The sequence below is a fragment of the Sus scrofa genome, chromosome 15, assembly GCF_054392235.1.
Source record: "Sus scrofa isolate SSC_HxYL_T2T_F1_AM1 chromosome 15, Sscrofa_HxYL_maternal_Yorkshire_Landrace_v2.0, whole genome shotgun sequence".
In the NCBI taxonomy this organism is placed as follows: domain Eukaryota; kingdom Metazoa; phylum Chordata; class Mammalia; order Artiodactyla; family Suidae; genus Sus; species Sus scrofa.
Genome location: NC_139397.1, coordinates 71,697,058 through 71,717,427, shown reverse-complemented (window position 1 = coordinate 71,717,427; position 20,370 = coordinate 71,697,058). Strand labels below are relative to the sequence as shown.

Below are 20,370 nucleotides of genomic sequence, written 5' to 3'. Positions count from 1 at the left end.
ATTTCATTGATTTCCTCTCTGATCTTTATGATTTCCTTCCTTCTGCTGATTTTAGGTTATGTTTTTCTTTTTCTAACTCTTTTAGGTGGTGGATTAAGTTGTTGATTAGATTTTTCTTATTTTCTGAGGAAGGCCTATGAATTTCCCTCTAAAAACTGCTTTTGTGACATCCCATAGATTTTGAATGGCTGTGTTTTCATTATCACCTGTCTCGAAGTGTTTTTCAATTTATCTTTTGATTTCCTCATTGACCCATTTTTTTTTACTAGCATGTTGTTTAGTCTCCAGGTAGTCAGTTTTTTCTCATTTCTTTTCCTGTGGTTGATTTCTAGTTTCATACCATTGTCATCAAAGAAGATGCCTGAAATAACTTTTATACTCTTAAACTTGTTGAGGTTAATTTTGTGCCCCAGTATGTGGTTAATCCTTGAGAAGGTTCCATGTGCACTTGGAAAAGAATATATATTCTGATTTTTGTGGATGTAATGTCCTGAAAATGTCAAGTATAACTTTTCTATTGCCTCATTTAGGATCTCTGTTGCCTTACTGACTTTCTGTCTAGAGGATCTGTCCATTGTTCTGAGTGGGGTGTTAAAGCATCCTACAATTATTGTATTCTCATCAATTTCTCCTTTTATGTCTGTATTCGTTCTATGTAACTGGGTGCTCCTACATTAGGGACACATATACTGATAAGTATAACATCCTCTTCTTGAATTGATCCTTTTATCACTAAATAGTGCCCTTCTTTGCCTTTCTTCATGGCCTTCATTTTTTGTTCATTTGTTTTAAGGGCCACATGTGCAGCATATGGAAGTTCCCAGGCTTGGGGTCAAACTGGAGCTGTAGCTGCTGGTCTACGCTATAGCCACAACAACGCAGGATCCGAGCCGCATCTGCGACCTACACCACAGTTCACAGCTATACCAGATCCTTAACCCACTGAGTGGGGCCAGGGATCAAAACCACATTCTCACGGATATTAGTCAGGTTTGTTACCCCTGAGCCACAATAGGAACTCCCTATGGCCTTTGTTTTAAAGTCTATTTTGTCTGAGTATTACAACTCCCGTTTCCCTGTCTTTTCCATCCCCATGAAATATCTTTTTCCAACCCCTCACTTTCAATTTATATGTGCCCTTTGCCCTAAGGTGAGTTTCTTACAGACACCATATCATAGGCTCGTTTTTTCATCCAGTCTGCCACTCTATGTCTTTTAACTGGAGCACATGATTATTTTTTCTGGTGATAACATTTAAGATCTACCCTCTTAAGTTTCCAAGTATATAATATAGCATTATTAATTACAGTCACTATGCTGTGCAATAGATGCCCAATATTTATTCATCTTATAGCTAGAAGTTTATACCCTTTGACCAACATCTCTCCATTTCCCTCAACCCCTGGCAAATACCACTATACTCTCCACTTCCATGAGCTTGGCTTTTTTAGATGCTACATATTAAGTAAGAACACACAGTATTTTTCTTTGTCTGACTTACTTCACTCAGCATAATGCCCTCAAAGTCAATTTGTGCTGACATAAAGGCGGCATTTCCTTTTTCACAGCTGATTAATATTCCATTGCCCACACATGCACAAGTCTGTGTGTGTGTTTTGCTTACATATTTATCAATTCATCCATTGTCAGACACCTGAGCGTTTCCATTTCTTGGCTACTATGCATAATGCAAGAAACAAGGTGGTGTGGCTAGCTCTTTGAGACAATGATTTAATTTCCTTCAGATATATACCTAGAAGTGGTACCTGAGGAATCATATGGTAGTCCTACTTTCAGTTTTTTGAGGAGCCTCCATGCTGTTTTCCACGGTGGCTGCACAAATGTACATGCCCACCAACAGTACATAGGGTTCCCTTTTCTTCCACATCCTCACCAACACTTAGCTTTTGCCTTTTTGAAAACAGCCATTCTAAGGGGTGAGGTGATCTCATTTTGGTTTTGATTAGCACAACCCTGATTATGAGTGATGTTGAGCATCTCTGGAAAAATATCTATTTAAGGAGTTCCCATCGTGGCTCAGTGGTTAACGAAGTCGACTAGGAACCATGAGGTTGTGGGTTCGGTCCCTGCCCTTGCTCAGTGGGTTAAGGATCAGTGAGCGTTGCTGTGAGCTGTGGTGTAGGTCGAAGATGCAGCTCGGATCCCACGTTGCTGTGGCTCTGGCGTAGGCTGGCGGCTACAGCTCCGATTCAACCCCTAGCCTGGGAACCTCCATATGCCATGGGAACGGCCCTAGAAAAGGCAAAAAAAAAAAAAAAATCTATTCAAGTCCTTTCCCATTTTTTAATTGGTTTGCTTTAATGCTATAGAATTGTATGAGTTCCTTACATATTTTAGATATTAAACACTTAGCACATAAATTATTTGCAAATACTTTCTCCTATTCCATTACGAAGTCTTTTCATTTTTCTGTTTCTTTCACTGTGCAGAAGCTTTTTAGTTTAATGTAATTCCAATCTTTTTACTTCTGCTTTTGTTGCTTATACTTTTGGTGTCATAGCCAAAATCACTGCCAAGACCAATGTCAAAGATCTTTTCCCCCATGTTTTCTTCTAATAGTTTTACAGTTCAAGGTCTTACATTTAAGTTTTTAATCCATTTCAAGTTAATTCTTCTGAGTGATCAAGACAAGGGACCAATTTCATTCTTTATTATGTCAATATCCAGGTTTCCCAACATCATTTAGGTGCTGGACACCCAAGAGGAATGTCCAGGAAACTGTCCTTTCGCCAGTGAATATTCTTGGCTCCTATGTCATATATCAGTTGACCACACATGCATAGGTTTACTTCTGGGCTCTTGATTCTGTTCCATTGGTCTACATGTCTACTTTTAAGCTAGCAACATACTGTTTTGCTTACTAGAGCGTTGTCATAAAAACTGAAATCAGGAATTGTGATGCCTCCAGATTTGTTGTTCTATCTCAGGACTGCTTTGGATATTTGGGGTCCTTTGTGGTTCCACAAGAGTTTCTTCCTTTTTTTTTAGAGTCACACCTGTGGCATATGAGGGTTTCCAGGCTAGGGGTCAAATCAGAGCTGTAGCTGTTGACCTACACCACAGCCACAGCCACATCAGATCCAAGCCACATCTGTAATCTAAATCACAGCTGCCTGTTTTCCTCTAGGACTTTTACAGTACCTGGCCTTATATTTAGGTCTTTAATACACTGAGTTTACTTTGTATATGGTTTTAGAGAATGTTCTAATTTTATTCTTTTCCATGTAGCTGGCCAGTTATCCCAGCACCACTTACTGAAGAGACTATCTTTATTCCACTTTCTGTTCTTGCCTCCTTTGTCATAGATTAGTTGACCATAGGCGCTTGGGTTTATTTCTGGGCTTTCTCTCCTGTCCCATTGATCTATATTTCTATTTTGGTGCCAGTAACATAACTGTTTTGATAGCTGTAGCTTCGTAGTATAGTCAGAAGTCTAGGAACTTGAATCCTCCATTTCTGTTTTTTTCTTCTTCAATATTGCTTTGGCAATTTGAGGTCTTTTGTGTTTCCATACAAATTTTAAAATATTTTGTTCTAGTTTTGTGAAGAATGTTCTTGCTAATTTCATAAGGATTGCACTGAATCTGTAGACTGCCTTGGGTAGTACAGTCATTTTGATACTATTGATTCTTCCAATTCAAAAGCATGGTGTATCTCATCTGTTTGTGTCATCTCTGATTTCTTTCATCAGTGTCTAATAGTTTTCAGAGTATAGGTCTTTTGTCTCTTTAGTTAAGTTTATTCCTAGGTATATTATGCTTTTTGGTGCAATGGTAAATGGGATGGCTTCCCTAATTTCTCTTTCTGATATTTCATTGTTAGTACATAGAAATGCAATCGATTTCTACATGCTACTGAACAACCAATGAACAACTGAGGAAAATCAAGATACTTAGAGACAAATGACAATAAAGATACAACAATCCAAAACCTACTGGCACACAGCAAAAGCAGTTCTTAAAGGGAAGTTTACAGCAATACAATCTTATCTCAGGAAACAAGAAAAAGTTCATAACCTAACTTTGCACCTAAAACAACTAGAGAAGGAACAACAAACAAAGCCCAAAATTACTTAACCCACTGATTGAGGCCAGGAATTGAACCTGCATGCTCATGGACACTAGTTAGATTCGTTTCTGCTGAGCCATGATGGGTATTTCCTTAGGAATTTCAGGACTGTTTTATCTATGTCTGTAAAAACTGTTACAGGAGTTCCCATCATGGTGCAGTAGAAATGAATCTGACTAGGAACCATGAGGTTGCAGGTTCAATCCCTGGCCTCGATCAGTGGGTTAAGGATCCAGCATTGCCATGAGCTGTGATGTAGGTCTCAAATGTGGCTTGGATCCTGTGTTGCTGTAGCTTCAATTCGACTCCTAGCCTGAGAACCTCCACGTGCCGCTAAAAAAGCAAAAAAAAAAAAAAACTGTCACTGAAAGTTTGATAGGAACTGCACTGAATCTACAGGTGGCTTTGGTAGTACAGAAATTCTAACAATATTAGTCCTCCCAATCCATTAGTTCTCCCAATCCATTAACATGAAGTATCTTTGCATTTATTTGTCTTCTTCAATTTCTTTCATCAATGTCTTGCAGTTTTCAGTCCATAGATCTTTCATCTCCTTGGTTGGATTTAAGTGTTTTATTATTTATGAAACTACTATAAATGGGACTGTTTTCTTTTTCAGATAGTTGTTAGGTACAGAAATGCAAATGATTTTTTTATTTTGATTTTATATCTTACAATTTTACTGAACTGGTTTATTAGGTCTGATAGTTTTTTTGGTGGAGTTTTTAGGGTCTTCTATATATAAAATCATAAAATCTATAAACAGAAAACTTTATTCCTTCCTTCTGATATGAATGCCTTTTATTGCTTTTTCTTGCCTAACTGCTTTGGCCAAGACTTCCAGTACTATGTTAAATAGAACTGGTATAGAAGTGTGGGCAACATTGTTTTATTCCTGATATTAAACGGAAAGTTTTCAGCATTTCATTGTTCAATATGATGTTAGCTATGAGCCTGTCATATATGAAAATAATGCTATTAACATCCTTATTATATCTACACTCTTTTTTTTTTTTTGTCTTTTTGCCTTTTCTGGAGCCACTCCCTCGGCATGCGGAGGTTCCCAGGCTAGGGGTCTAATCAAAGCTGTTGCTGCCGGCCTACACCACAGCCACAGCAACTCGGGATCCAAGCCGCATCTGCGACCTACACCACAGCTCACAGCAATGCTGGATCCTTAACCCACTGAGCGAGGCCAGAGATCAAACCGGCAGCCTTATGGTTCCTAGTCGGATTCGCTAACCACTGAGCCATGATGGGAACTCCAACATCTTCACCCTTATGTAATCATTTCTACAGGAAAGAGTCCAGAGTGAAATTGCTAGGTCAAAAGATATAATTGATTTCAGTGAGTATTACCCAATGTCCGTGGAAAAAGGGGCTAACAAATTCTACTCCTACCAACTTTCCCCTATGTGATCACAAAAACTAGATACATAAATCTTAAATCTCAAAAGTTTGTCTCCCTCCCCTACATCCCTTCACTTTTCTTATGCTTTATCCCTCTTATCTTTATCAATTCCTTTCTGTTTTACTATCTTTCTTGAGGTGAAAGTTTCGCTAAGTTATTTTCAAATGTTCTGATTTTCTTTTTCTTTTTCTGTTTTTTGTCTTTTTCCTATTTCTTGGGCCGCTCCCGCGGCATACGGAGGTTCCCAGGCTAGGGGTCGAATCGGAGCTGTAGCCACCGACCTACGCCAGAGCCACCGCAACGCGGGATCCCAGCCGCATCTGCAACCTACACCACAGCTCACGGCAATGCCGGATCATTAACCCACTGAGCAAGGGCAGGGATCGAACCCGCAACCTCATGGTTCCTAGTCAGATTCGTTAACCACTGCGCCACGACAGGAACTCCCAAATGTTCTGATTTTCTAATGAATGCACTGAGGTTATAAACTTTCCCAACAGATTTTTAAACAATACACTACTGTCATTCATTTTGCTGAAGGTTATCATATTGGATTATTTATATGCTGTATCTGGATTTTTTGCTGTTACTGCATCATGTGGGAGAGTCCAGTATGGCCTTTGGTCTACAAATCCAGTTCTACCATTTCAGAATATTTTTCTTTTTTCTTTTTTGGCTTTTCTAGGGCCACAGCCACGGCATATGGAGGTTCCCAGGTTAGGGGTCTAATCAGAGGTCTAATCACCGGCCTACGAGTCTGCAACCTACACCACAGCTAACAGCAACCAGGGATTGAACCTGCAACCTCATAGTTCTTAGTTGGCTTCATTAACCACTGAGCCACGAAAGGAACTCCCCAGAATATCTTTCTTGAATCAAATTTCTAACAACTTTTTTGGGTTCTATACTTTCCAGGCATCAATAATCTTTCTAATAAGCTCTCTTAATCTTTGTAACATAGCTCTGTTCTTTTCTCCTCTTTAATATTTTTCCCCTACTTTCACGGAGAGTATCAAGTCTTTCCCCCATGCCAGTGATTCATTTTTTAGTTGGGCTTGTACCCCATGAATGGTAAGTATACCTCTGACAGCCCTTCTTGACTATACAGACATAAAAAGGCACAGGAGTTCTCCTCGTTGCTCTGTGGCGTAGGCCAGTGACTATAGCTCCAATTTGACCCCTAGCCTGGGAACCTCCATAAGCCACAGGTACGGCCCTAAAAAAAAGGCAAATAATAATAATAATAATAAAAAGGCACAAAAGGAACAAACCTCTGTTCTCACATAGACTATATCCTAAGGAAAGGAGATGAAGAAGGTAACTAGTTGGATGGATGGTGAGCATACACATGTCTGTATGGTGCATAAAAACACTCATGAGGAGTTCCCGTCGTGGCGCAGTGGTTAACGAATCCGACTAGGAACCACGAGGTTGCAGGTTCGGTCCCTGCCCTTGCTCAGTGGGTTAACGATCCGGCATTGCCGTGAGCTGTGGTGTAGGTTGCAGACGTGGCTCGGATCCCGCGTTGCGGTGGCTCTGGCATAGGCCAGTGGCTACAGCTCCAATTCGACCCCTAGCCTGGGAACCTCCATATGCCGCGGGAGCGGCCCAAGAAATAGCAAAAAGACAAAAAAAAAAAAAAAAAACAAACACTCATGAGAATAACATGTTGCTACACAGGCAGATACTGGAGTGATGCATCTGCAAGCCAAAGAACACCAAGGATAACTGGCCACAACCCAAACTAGAAAAAGGCCAAGGATTCTACCTATAGTCTTAGCAGGGCTGTTCCACTGACACATGATTTTAGACTTCTAGCTTCTGTGAGAGAATAAATTTGTTGTTTTAAATTACCTAGTTTGGGGTACTTTGTTACAGCAGCCACAAGAAACGAATAGTCTCCTGTCTTTGCTTTTTTACCTTTCTGTGTCATTTTATTTCAAATGTGTTTCTTATTAAGAGAATAAACAGCTGGACTTTGAATTTTCTGCCCAACCTCAGATCATATCCTTTTTAAAGGGAATTTAAGCAACTCACATTTATTGAGATCATAGATACCACTGCTACTTCATATCCTGTCATGCTTTAAGTTTTTCGTGTGTTTTTCTTTTTTTTTGGTCTTTTTAGAGCCTCACCCACAGCATATGGAGGTTCCCAGGCTAGGGGTCTAATCGGAGCTGTAGGTGCCAGCCTACACCACAGCCACAGCAGTGCTGGATCCGAGCCTTGTCTGCGACCTACACCATAGCTCATGGCATTGCCGAATCCTTAACCCACTAAGTGAGGCCAGGGATCGAACCCACAACCTCATGATTCCTAGTCGGATTTGTTTCCATTGCACCACAACGGGAACTCCACCTGTTGTTGTTTTTTTTTAATGAGAAATATTTTCTGTTCCTTTTTATTCTCCTAGTATTATCCTCCATTGCTCTCTCCCTAACTGTACCCTTAAAATTAGACACATATTTAAATCTTTATTTTCCCATATAGATTAAGGAAAAGTCAGCCTCCTCTGACCCACCTACTCTTCCACGCCAAACAAGGCATGTCCTTCAGCATACTTCTACCCCTTCTCCCTCTTCTATAACAAAACCTCCCATGTTTTCTGTAACTATTCTAAAATTTAAATTCTAGATAGTTCTTCCACTACTACTTAATGGAACATTCCATATATATATGATAGTGCAGCAAACAATAGAAGAGAGCTGTTAAAAACAAAAGGTTATATTTATTTTGGTTTTGTTTGCTTATTACAAAAGGCTATAAAGACAAAGGTTGAGATGTGAGTCTAGTCTCTTAGCTCCAGGGCCTTGGAAGTACTTTAGGCAGAATGATGAATTTTCCCCACAGAGGTCCACATTCTAACCCCCAGAACCTATGAAAATGTTACCTCACAGAGCAAAGGGACTCTGCCGCTGAACTTAAGATTAACGACCTTGAAATGGAGACTACCCTGGATAAATGAGGCTGGCTCAAAACCATACTTTAAGTCCTTAAAAGCATATGACCTGCCCCAGCTACAGAGAACCAGACAGATGACAACACTAAAAGGGCTCAGCACAGAAGCCAACGGGCACAAGATGCCTCTAAAAGCTGTAGGTGTTCCCGTTGTGGCTCAGCGGTAATGAATCTGACTGGCATCCATGAAGATGCAGGTTCGATCCCTGGCCTTGCTCAGTGGTGTAGATCACAGATGCGGCTCGGATCTGGCATTGTGGCTGTGGCGTAGGCTGGGAGCTACAGCTCCGATTCAACTCCTAGCCTGGGAACCTCCATATGCTGCGGGTGCGGCCCTGAAAAGACAAAAGATAAATAAATAAATAAAAAATAAAAGGTGGAAAATGCAAGGAAACATTCTCCCCTAGAGACTTCAGAAAGGGTCATGGCCCTGCCAATACTGTGAGACCTAGAACTCTACCCTCTAGAAATGTAATCACAAAATGATACTGTTTGAAGCCACTAAGCTTGTGCTAATTTATTACAAGAGAATTAAAAAACTGACACAGAAAGCCACTTTACCTCAATTTCCTACAAAAGGAACAGTATCCACATTATAAGAAGTGGAAAAGATTAAGCAATATATATAAAGCAGCTAGCACAATGCCCAGTGCAAAGTAAATGTCAATATACATAAGCTTAAATTATTAAATAGTAAAAATATATATTCAGTTTATAAAAAAGGAGCAAACTGGCCTGACAAGTGGTCATTTCTCCATCAGTCTTTAGGAAAACTACATCTTTTCCCAAGAGTGCCATTTAAGGGGGAAAAAAAAAAGAGCCATACAGATTCACTAATAAATACAAGAATGTAAAAAAGAAACTATATATGGGATTTAAAATAAATCCTAGAGTTCAGCATGGAATAAATGCCTATATTGAGAATGAATGTATATATAAAATGCAGGGCCAAGCATCTAACAAATTGGTCAGCTGGATTTTATGGAAGTGTCCATATATATGAATATTTTAATATATAGGAATATTAAAATCATCTCTGTTAGTGAATTCTCAATAATGTCCAGAGTTAACCTACAGTAGTGGTACAGTATGGACAGAAAAAAAAATTCTTCTTCCAGGAGTTTCCATTGTGGTGCAGCAGAAACAAATCCGACTAGTAACCATGAGGTTACGGGTTCAATCCCTGGCCTCCCTCAAGGGGTTAAGGATCTGGCATTGCCGTAAGCTATGGTGTAGGTCGCAGATGCAGCTCAGATCTGACGTGGCTGTGGCTGTGGCCAGCAGCTACAGCTCCAATTTGACCCATAGCCTAGGAACCTCCATATGCCTTGACTGCAGCCCTAAAAGGAGAAGAAAAAAAAAAAAATTCTCCTAGATTCCATTTAATCAGTGTTTTAGATTCTGATCCAACATCAATATTAATGTTAATAGGCTGAGAATTAATAAAGTTGAGCTTCCCTTCTATGGTTCCATATCCCTTCTTCAGAAATGACAGATTAGGAGTAAGAATCAGCAAAAGAAAGAAAAGCCTGAATAATATAGATGTTCATGCTTTTTAAGGAGACATTTAAATACAAAGAAGATTTAGGAACACATTCAGCTATGCCCATCACCCAATATACAGTTAGTAATGAAAAAAATAAGAGTGCAAAGCGTCTGTATGCTAACATTTCCTCCATGCCCACTATAACGTGATCCTTCCCCCGGGCAGTTCTGGAGAGGCAGTTACCAGACAGGGTCTAAGACTCTGTTAATTTCTTTCACATATCCTCTGAGTTACTTATTCTGCTGCCTACAGAACAGGAAAACTCCACTCCTATTTTTTTCCCTTCCTGCTAACTGGAAATTAAAACACAAAATACTTAAATTAAACACATTGGAAAAAAACTTACAAACAATCATCTGTGCTTTCTGCACAAAGACTGATGGTTTTCCCATCTCGGCAAACAATCTGCAGCATACAGTCTTTTGGCTTCCCATCTGGAGGTTGAATATCTATGAGAAATACATAGAATAAAATAACATTAATATAGTTGGGGTTTTTTAAGGATTTCTTTTTAAGTAAAAGCTCAGATAAGCAAAGGACCAGTACTTCAGTACATTACAATTATAAAACATCTGTGTTCTGCTCTACAGACACAAACACATGAATCATTACTCCCTTCTAATTAAACTTCCTGCAGGAGTGACAAGAAGGTCTCTTCTGAAGGGCAATCCGCACATGGTGATGTACAAAACAACTCAGACATTAGAAGAATAAGCACAGGAAAAGTGTGGCAAAGCGTCAATTAACAAAACATTTACTGCTTTTATTCACAGGTAGCATCAAAGTAGATAGCTGCTTTAAAAGTAAAAATCAGGAGTTCCCATTGTGGCGCAGTGGTTAACGAATCCGACTAGGAACCATGAGGTTGAGGGTTCAGTCCCTGCCCTTGCTCAGTGGGTTAACGATCCGGAGTTGCGTGAGCTGTGGTGTAGGTTGCAGACGTGGCTCGGATCCCCCATTGCTGTGGCTCTGGCGTAGGCCGGTGACTACAGCTCCGATTCAACCCCTAGCCTGGGAACCTCCATATGCCGTGGGAGCGGCCCAAGAAATAGCAACAACAACAACAACAACAACAACAAAAAGACAAAAAAGTAAAAATCAGAGGTTCCAAGTATCTCTGTGTACCAAGAAGTAAGGCTGATGATATCGGAGCCTGGTTTAGGTAAGAACTTCAACAGCTGGCCCTAGAGACTTGTGTTTTATGAACACCAATGGTTACAGACAATTCTCTAATCCAAACAGTAGCAGAGCTAATAAAACAAACAGAAAGTCTATACATGCCATTAATTAGAAATAGAAAAGTCTATGCTTGTTTAAAAAAATATATTTCTTCAAAATTAATAGGAGGCATGGTTCCAGGAAAACAACACACCATGGATTTTAAGAAACTGACTGCAGTTGACATCAAGCAGAAGCCAGTTTCTGAGTCACAACACCTCTACTGCCTAGGAGGGCTCCATCCTTTTGGGTTCCCAGCTCTTTGATTCTTTAGTTCTCCACCACCTTCTCCATGAGAAAAGGAAAGTGGACTAATGGGTCTATTTCAGATGAGAAAATTCATTTGCCCCAGCTATATGGTCATAATCCAAGTGCCTGGTTTCATGTGGTTCCCTCTTCCCAGATGAAACCCTTCTTTGGTTTATAAATGAAAGCAGAGTAAGGAAGACGAATCAACACCCACAAAGAATGGGGAAAGGGAGGCAACGGGGCCAGCCCAGACAGACCCGCTTACCCCGACATTCATGTCCTGTGCGGATGTTGATGCAGTCCACTGGCATGTGGACCTTATCCTCTACACTCTGCCGAGTTTGGTCATCATAATAGATCAGATGACCATCTGACCACAGATCAAACCAATTCTTCTTCCAGCGCTTCAAAATAGTACCTGAAAAAAGGTGGGAAATTTTGAGTGGAAAAGCAAGGACTTTGTCCTCTAATTCACAAGTAACAGAAACAAAAGAAACTTTCCTCTGGTCCCAAAAATATACCTGCATACAACTGCCCAGAGCAGGGAGTTCCCATTGTGGTTCAGCAGTAACGAACCAAATAGGATCTATGAGGCTATGGGTTCGATCCCTGGCCTCACTCAGTAGGTTAAGGATCCCGTGTTGCCGTGAGCTGTGGTGTAGGTCACAGACTCGGCTCAGGACCCACGTGCTATGGCTGTGGTGTATGCCAGCAGCTGTAGCTCTGATTCAACCACTAGCCTAGGAACTTCCACATGCCCTAAAAAGACCAAAACAAAACAAAACAAAAAAACTGCCCACAGCAGTCCATGAAAATGGAGTGAAAGCAGACCCCAACTGCATTAACACCCCCTGCTTCAACAGGGCTGCAGGCAGAATACTCCAAGATACTAAGAACACTGCCAACTTAAAAGGTTCAAAAGTTCAATAAAACCTAGATTTTGAGCTAATAAAACATATTTAACATTGAACTCTTCAGGTGGGATATCTAAACTTCCCCAGTGGCGTCAAACTGCTAGACTGATCAGAAAATGTTGGGAGTTCCCATTGTGGCTCAGCAGTAACAAATTCGACTAGTATCCATGAAGATGCAGGTTCGACCCCTGGCCTCAATCAGTGGGTTGAGGATTTGGCATTGCCGTGAGCTGTGGTGTAAGTCGCAGATGCGGCTGGGATCCCACACTGCTGTGGCTGTGGCATAGGCCAGCCATTACAGCTCCAATTTGACCTGTAGCCTGGGAACTTCCATATGCTGCAGATGCAGCTCTAAAAAAATAAAAGAAATACCTTCCTCTTCTGGAAAAGTTTCCTCTTTTTCTTGAAAGGCATTCACATACACTCGTCTCTAACATTCACCTTCCCTTACGGCCCAGTGTGGGAGAGTCTCTGCCTAAGGCAGGCTCAGACATTGGATATGGCCATCAGAGGGCACTGCCCCTGGCCTAGGGCCTAACTCCCACCCTGCATGTACCCATCCTCCTACTTCACAATCTCTTTTCAGTTTGAGGCTTTCTCCCCTCATCTGTCATCTTGGACTAGGCATTTTACTTTACAAAACTCAAATTTCCTTGTCAGCCAAAAGGGAAAACTCAAAGGCCAGCTGTAGCTCCAAGTTCCCCTACACCTTTCTCACAGCCCTAGGCTATTGACTATATCTTTCATTCCTGTAGATCCCACCCTGTTCTTGGCCAAGATGCACAAATTCCACTGCATGTGTTTCTCCTTATGCGCCAATATCTGCTACAGCTATCAACCAAATACGTGACAAAGCAGCCTTTTGAATTTCTTTTACCACTATCAGGCACCCCCTTGCTGAGGGTCGACCATTAGCACTTGCCCAAACTGATTAAATGACACTCAGCATCCATCTGATTGGCTGAGCCTGAGCTGTGCAGAAACTACCAAAAACAGCTACCCAAACAAAGACAGGTATAATCATCAGGTTGAGGAGTTCTACCCAGCTATCCCACCTGCCACAAAGCCCTGACTGCAGAACCCTAAATGAGGTGGTCCAGATACTGGGTCCTAAGGCATTATTTGCCAATGACAGGAAAGGAATCCTGAAAACAGCATAGCCGTGCATACATGTAACCACATGTATATTTCTGCTGCTCTGCAACTCAGTGAATATATCACATCTCACCTCATTTTATTTTCACATGACTGATACTTCTGCTTTAGCAAAAAAGGAAAATCAACCCACACATTGGGGAGATGGGGAAATGGAGCAAGTCTCCTGACACACTGCTGAGATAGCTATGACTAGGACACTGCTCAAGTCTGTGCAACTTATTTACGGAACATCTATTTTGTGTACATTATCATGCCAGGTGAAGCACATCATCACGATGGGAAGTACAAAATTGTCGAAAGGGTCACTCACTGTTCACTTACGCCGACAGAGCATTTACATTGAGTTACGATGGAGAAAGGAAAGCTTGCCCTCAAAGAAAGGTGCAGAAAAGGAAGGCACCCCCCGACCCCACCTCCCGCCCTAGGTCTAGGAAAGGCTCTCCATGTCTCTGACCATTTTAGGATCACAAAACCAAAGACAAGGAAACATACAAACATTGGAGCTAGATTCCAATATGCCAGGACTGTATTTTTCTTTCTTTTTCTTTTTTTTTTTTTTTTGCCTTTTCTAGGGCCGCTACCACGGCATATGGAGGTTCCCAGGCTAGGGGTCTAATCAGAGCCGTAGCCACTGTCCTACGCCAGAGCCACAGCAACGCCAGATCCGAGCCACGTCTGCGACCTACACCACAGCTCACGGCAACGCCGGATCCTTAACCCACTGAGCAAGGGCAGGGATCGAACCTGCAACCTCATGGTTCCTGGTCAGATTCGTTAACCACTGGGCCACAACAGGAACTCCCAGGACTGTTTTTTTTTTTTAAGCCAACAATGCAACAGCTCCATCTAAGAACACAGGACTGGGAGTTCCCATCATTGCAGAGCAGAAACGAATCTGACTAGGAGCCATGAGGTTGTGGGTTCAATCCCTGGCATCACTCAGTGGGTTGAGGATCCAGCGCTGCTGTGAGCTATGGTGTAGGTCACAGACTTGGCTCAGATCTGGTGTTGCTATGGCTGTGGTGTAGGACAGCAGCTATAGCTCCAATTCGACCCCTAGCCTGGGACCCTCCCTATGCCATGGGTTCGGACCTAAAAAGCAAAAAAAAAAGAATACAGCACTGTCATAGACCTTAAAAGGACACTTGTTCAGCTTCCTGTCTGGTAACACAGAGCTAAGTAACAAAACAGACAGGCTGAAAGCTTCTTTGTTTTGTTTTTTGGGGTGCTTTTTTTTTTCCTTTATAGGGCCACACCCTAGCATATTCCCAGGCTAGGGGTCCAATGGGAGCTACAGCTGCCAGCCACAGCCACAGTCACGTGGGATTCAAGCCACATCTGCAACCTACACCACAGCTCATGGCATCACCAGATCCTTAACCCACTGAGTGAGGCCAGGGATCGAACCCGAAACTTCATGGTTCCTAGTCAAATTCGTTCCTAGTCAAATTCGTTTCCACTGCACCATGACGGGAACTCCAAAAAACAAAGATGTTGAAAGGAGACTGTCTTGAATTGTAGGCTTGCCACCCATAGTTACCACTGGGACAAATTATCAGTGAACCTCAATTCCTTCAAGTGGAAAAGAAACTACCTCACAGAGCTGCTGTGATAATTACATAACATATATAAAATGTGTCTAGCAGGAATACAAACAAGCTTCATAAATAGTTTTTATGAATTGTCTAAAGTATGCAGTTCATTCTTCACCACTAGACTAAACTGTAGCTAAGTATTGAAGGTATCCCTTAAATCCAAATTCATATCTGAACTATAAACAGTATACACTACCACATGTTATTGCTAGAGTTATAAATGATATACTAGTCACTTTCTCCTAACTGTGCTCTAGAAAGACAGCAGAATAATCCACTTTTTTTTTTTTTTTTCTTCAGTAAACAGAGCTGCTTCCAGGGAACCATATTCAATATCCTACAATAAATTATAATGTAAAAAGAATATGAAAAAGCATATACATATATAAAACTGAATCACTTTGCTGTAGAGCAGAAACTATACAGTGAATCAACTATACTTCAATGAAGTAAATTAAAAAAAAAATAAGCAGTTAATCCTCAATTGTGTAGGTAATAAGGTCAATTAAAACATGCTCTCAAGCCATTATGTAATCAGAGTGTAAAAAACTTGCCTTTCATTGATGAATGTGACGTTGGGTCTTTAAGTTTCTTGTGTCTTTGTTAACTTTGATTTCTATTTCTCTTAGTACTAATGGAAATTACTGAAAATGTACTTTGGCTAATATTGTACAAAGAACTAGGACACCATGCTTCTTGCTTGTTCCAGGCCAGTGACATGACCTTAAACAAATCATTTAAAATCTCTGGGTCTTTAACATTCCTTCATTTATTTTTATTTATTTATTTTTTTGTTTGTTTTTGTCTTTCTAGGGCCACACCCACGGCATGTGGAGGTTCCCAGGCTAGGGGTCTTATCGGAGCTGTTGCTGCTGGCCTATGCCACAGCCACAGCAACTCGGGATCCGAGCCGCATCTTCGATTTACACCACAGCTCATGGCAATGCCAGATCCTTAATCCACTGATTAGGGTCAGGGGTCGAACCCACAACCTCATGGTTCCTAGTCAGATTCGTTTCCGCTGAGCCATGACAGGAACTCCTCCATTTATTTTTAAAATGTTGCTTTCATATCTAAAATTCTGTGATTCAACACTGTAATGACTTTCTCTGCATTCATTTCACTTTGTTGTTCCTACCATTAAAATAAATGACTGTCATCAAAATCCTTAAACATTGTTTTTTTAAAAAAGCAAAAACAAAAAAGAACAAAAATCCCCAAAGAGCCACTTATTCCTGCTTTAAAACACACTATGAATCCCACTTCAACTGGCAGTATCAGAGATAAACATAGATAAGTATATGAAGGCCCATAAAAATAAGTCTACAATGGAGTTTCCTTTCTGGCTCAGTGATAATGAACCCAACTAGTATCCATGAAGACGCGGGTTCAATCCCTGGCCTCACTCAGTGGATTAAGGACCTGGCATTGCCATGAGCTGTAGTGTAGGCTGTGGATGCAGCTCAGATCCAGCATTGCTGTGGCTGTGATGTAGGCCAGCAGCTACAGCTCTGATTCAAGACCTAGCCTGGGAGCTTCCACATGCCACAGGTGGAGCCCTAAAGATTAAAAAAAAAGCCTAAGTCTAATGAACTCAATCCCATAAATAAAGAACTGAGTCTCTTCTCCAGAGCCCTTTTTGGAGATACAAAAAGTCTGGTTTTAAGTAATCTGTTCCCTCAAGTCAAATCTCAATCTATATTAAAGATTCCAGGATTTAGAATCTTGCCACTGTTCAATCCCCAGATAAGAAAGCTATTTCCCATAAAGTGAGCAGTACTTCCACACTAATGTATTAGCCTAGTTTGGGTAGACTCAAGAACCTCAGGTCAACCATTAACAATACAGCATGACAGGAGTTCCCATTATGGCTTAGTGGGTTAGGAACCCGCCTAGTATCCATGAGGACGTGAGTTTGATCCCTGACCTGGCTGTGGGTTAAGGATCCAGCAATGCCACAAGCTGTGGCATAAGTCACAGATGTGGCTCCAATCCTAAGTTGAAGTGCTGTGGCGTAGGCTAGCAGTTGTAGCTCCGATTTGACCCCTAGCCCAGGAACTTCCATACACTGCAGGTGCAGCCCTAAAAAGAAGAAGGGGAAAAAAAAAAACTACAGCATGCTAGCAAGAAAAGAGAAACCAGCAGGGACCACCACTGTCCCCTGGTTCCTTTTAAGGCAGCAACCAAGAAGGAGCTCTGTGGGTACAGAAAAATAGTTCAAAGACCTCTAAAAATCTGCAACATCAATAGATTTTGTTTATAAATGTCATGTTCTAGCCATAGAAATAAAGATGTTCCCTAAGGGGAGTTCCCTGGTAGCCGAATGGGTTAAGGATCCGGTGTCACTGCAGTGCCTTGGGCCATTGTTGTGGTAGAGGTTCAATCCCTGGCTGGAACCTTCTGGGTGCCACAGGTGTGACCAAAAAGAAAAAGATGTACCCTAAAGCAACACTAAAACAAGACTAAGGGGCTCATGCCCTGCACTTACTCTGTCGCAGCAACCATCCACTCTTCACAAACGCCATCTTTCCACCTAAAGAAGAAGAAACAGGAAGGTTAAAAATTATACCCAAAAAAGAGAATGACCCACATGAACTGCTTTTACTCAAATGCTTCTGACACCAAATGTGTGAAGTTTGTCCACACTAACAATCGAATTCCCCACCCTCAGGACACCCACTGGATATCTACTAATTCAATTAGATTCTGACACAAGCTATATGGAGTTAGAAACAGAGCCCACAGGTTAGGGGCTCATGTCCACAAGAGTGCTCCCACTTGATACCCAAGTCCTGGGCACTTGTAACCTATAAACTGGGAGTTCCATGACCCCCTCCTCAGATTTGATAATTTGCTACTATGGCTCCCAGAATGCAGGAAAGCACTTCACCTATTTGTTATAAAAGGATACATCACAGGAACAGTCAGACAGAAGAGATGCAGAGGGGAAGGTGTAGGGGAAAAGTGCAGAACTTCTGTGCCTCTTCAGATACTGCTCTCCCAACATCTCCAGGTAATCATTAACCCAAATGCCCTTGGAACCCTGTCATTTAGGGTTTTTTTAAGAAGGTTCCCTTAGGAGGGCATGACTGATTGCATCATTGGACAGTGGTGATTAAGCTCCATCTCCAGCCTCTCTCTCCATCTCTGGAGGTCCAGAGATGGAGCTGAAGTACCTTCTAATCACAAGGTTGGTTCCTTAGCAACCAGCCTCAACCTGAAGTTACCTAGAGGCCCACCAAGAATCAGCATCATTAGCATAAACAGAGGTACAGTTAAAAGTGGTTTATTATGAATAACAAAGACACTTGTAGCACCTCTCTCAGGAAATTACAAGTTTTAGAAGTTCATGCTTTTTTTTTTTTTGTCTTTTTGTCTTTTGTCTTTTGTTGTTGTTGTTGCTGCTATCTCTTGGGCCGCTTCCGCGGCACATGGAGGTTCCCAGGCTAGGGGTCGAATCGGAGCTGTAGCCACCGGCCTACGCCAGAGCCACAGCAACGCGGGATCCGAGCCGCGTCTGCAACCTACACCACAGCTCACGGCGACGCCAGATCGTTAACCCACTGAGCAAGGGCAGGGACCGAACCCGCGACCTCATGGTTCCTAGTCGGATTCGTTAACCACTGCGCCACGACGGGAACTCCCTTTTTTGTCTTTTCTAGGGTTGCACCCATGGCATATGGCGGTTCCCAGGCTATGGGTTGAATCGGAGCTGTAGCCACCGGTCTACGCCAGAGCCACAGCAACGCAGGATCCAAGCCGCATCTGCAACCTACACCACAGCTCACGGCAACGCTGGATCCTTAACCCACTGAGCAAGGGCAGAGATCAAACCCTCAACCTCATGGTTCCTAGTCAGATTCGTTAACCACTGCGCCATGACGGAACTCCCATGCTTTTTACTATAATACAAAATCACAGCCCTTTAGCCTAACTCCCTACCCTTATCTCTTTCAGTGTCAGCTGAGGAAAGGACCATAGCCATTTTACCTCACTAGCCACTGGAAGTCAGCCAATACCTCCTTAATGGGGCCAACACACTCCCCACCACACACTCCAGGCTTCAGCTTTAGCACTCTGCCTACCCTACTAATTCTAACTCCACTAGCTTATTACATCTAACAGACATAAAGCAGCCCCAGGAACACAAAGATTCTGCTCAGTCAAGGACTTGTGGCTTCTCCGAACATGCCTGGTATCCTGGGGCCCTGGGGTCCAGCTACCTGGGCCTAACTTCTGGTGTGTCCTAAAGACTTTACACAGCCTGGTGAGATGTGTACTAGTGTCAGTAGGTGGAGTGGCCAGATCAGAGCAGAACACCAGAAGTCAAGGGGGTCTGATACAGTTAAATCCATAAAAATAAAAATTTGGGTGACAAGAAAAGTCAAAAAGACCAGTAAAAGATGAAGAAAAAAGCATTTACAACCATATATATGGCAGCAGCGAGCTAATTTCTGTCATAGACAAAACTCACTTATAACAGAAACAGCAAACAAGAGTTCCTGTTGTGGCTCAGCTAGTTACAAATGTGACACAGTATCAGTGAGTATGCAGGTTCCATCCCTGGCCTCTCAGTAGGTTAAGGATCCACTGTTGCTGCAAGTTGCAGCACAGGTCGCAGATGCAGCTCAGATTTGACCCCTAGCCTGGGAACTCGCATATGCTGCAGCTGAAGAAAAAAAGAGAGAAGGGAAGGAGGGAAAAGAAAGAAAAGGAAAAGAAAAGAAAAACAGAAACAGCAATCATTTGGCAGTTCACAGAAAAAGAAACATGAATGGGGAAAAAAAAACTCATAGGATACTCCATTCCTCTCAATTGAACAAAATTCAAATCACAACTTAACGGTATTACCTATCAGAGAAACACAAATGAAAGAAAGCATGATACCCAGGAAGGAGAAAGCATGATGGCAGGAATGAAAACTGCTACAATCTTTTGGGAGGGGAATTTAATAATATCTATCCAAATTTTAAACATTTATATACTCTGACCCAGCAATGTCAGCATTACTAGGAATATGCCTCACTGATACACCTGCACAGGTTCACCAACACTAACGGACATTCACTGCAATGTTGCTTATACCGCACAACACTAACTAGCCCCAACCAAAGAGGACTGCTTAATGGGCACTTCCACAAATGACAGATCACAATGCAGATGTGCAAAGGAATGAGGGAGAACAGTGAGAGCTGATGAGCACACAGCTGATACAGCACAACTGTCTTCTGG

The 20,370-nt window shown here is 41.9% G+C and overlaps 1 protein-coding gene across 13 annotated transcripts in view; it reads right to left on the bottom strand.

The window, feature by feature from the left end:
* PLEKHB2 (pleckstrin homology domain containing B2) overlaps positions 1-20,370 on the bottom strand; it is a 60,729-nt gene that overhangs the window by 27,423 nt on the left and 12,936 nt on the right. For 11 of the 13 annotated variants that reach the window (XR_014829992.1, XR_014829988.1, XR_014829989.1 and 8 more), the window contains exons 2-4: positions 17,627-17,671; positions 11,737-11,889; positions 10,351-10,453 (exon numbers count right to left, since the gene is read on the bottom strand). Coding sequence is in view for 4 of the 13 variants with exons in the window: in XM_021076266.2 (XP_020931925.1) it covers positions 10,351-10,453; positions 11,737-11,889; positions 17,627-17,663 (293 nt within the window). In the remaining 9 variants the exon portion in view is untranslated. The remainder of the gene's footprint in view (positions 1-10,350; positions 10,454-11,736; positions 11,890-17,626; positions 17,672-20,370) is intronic. The other 2 variants (XM_085000218.1, XM_085000219.1) reach the window with 1 other exon arrangement.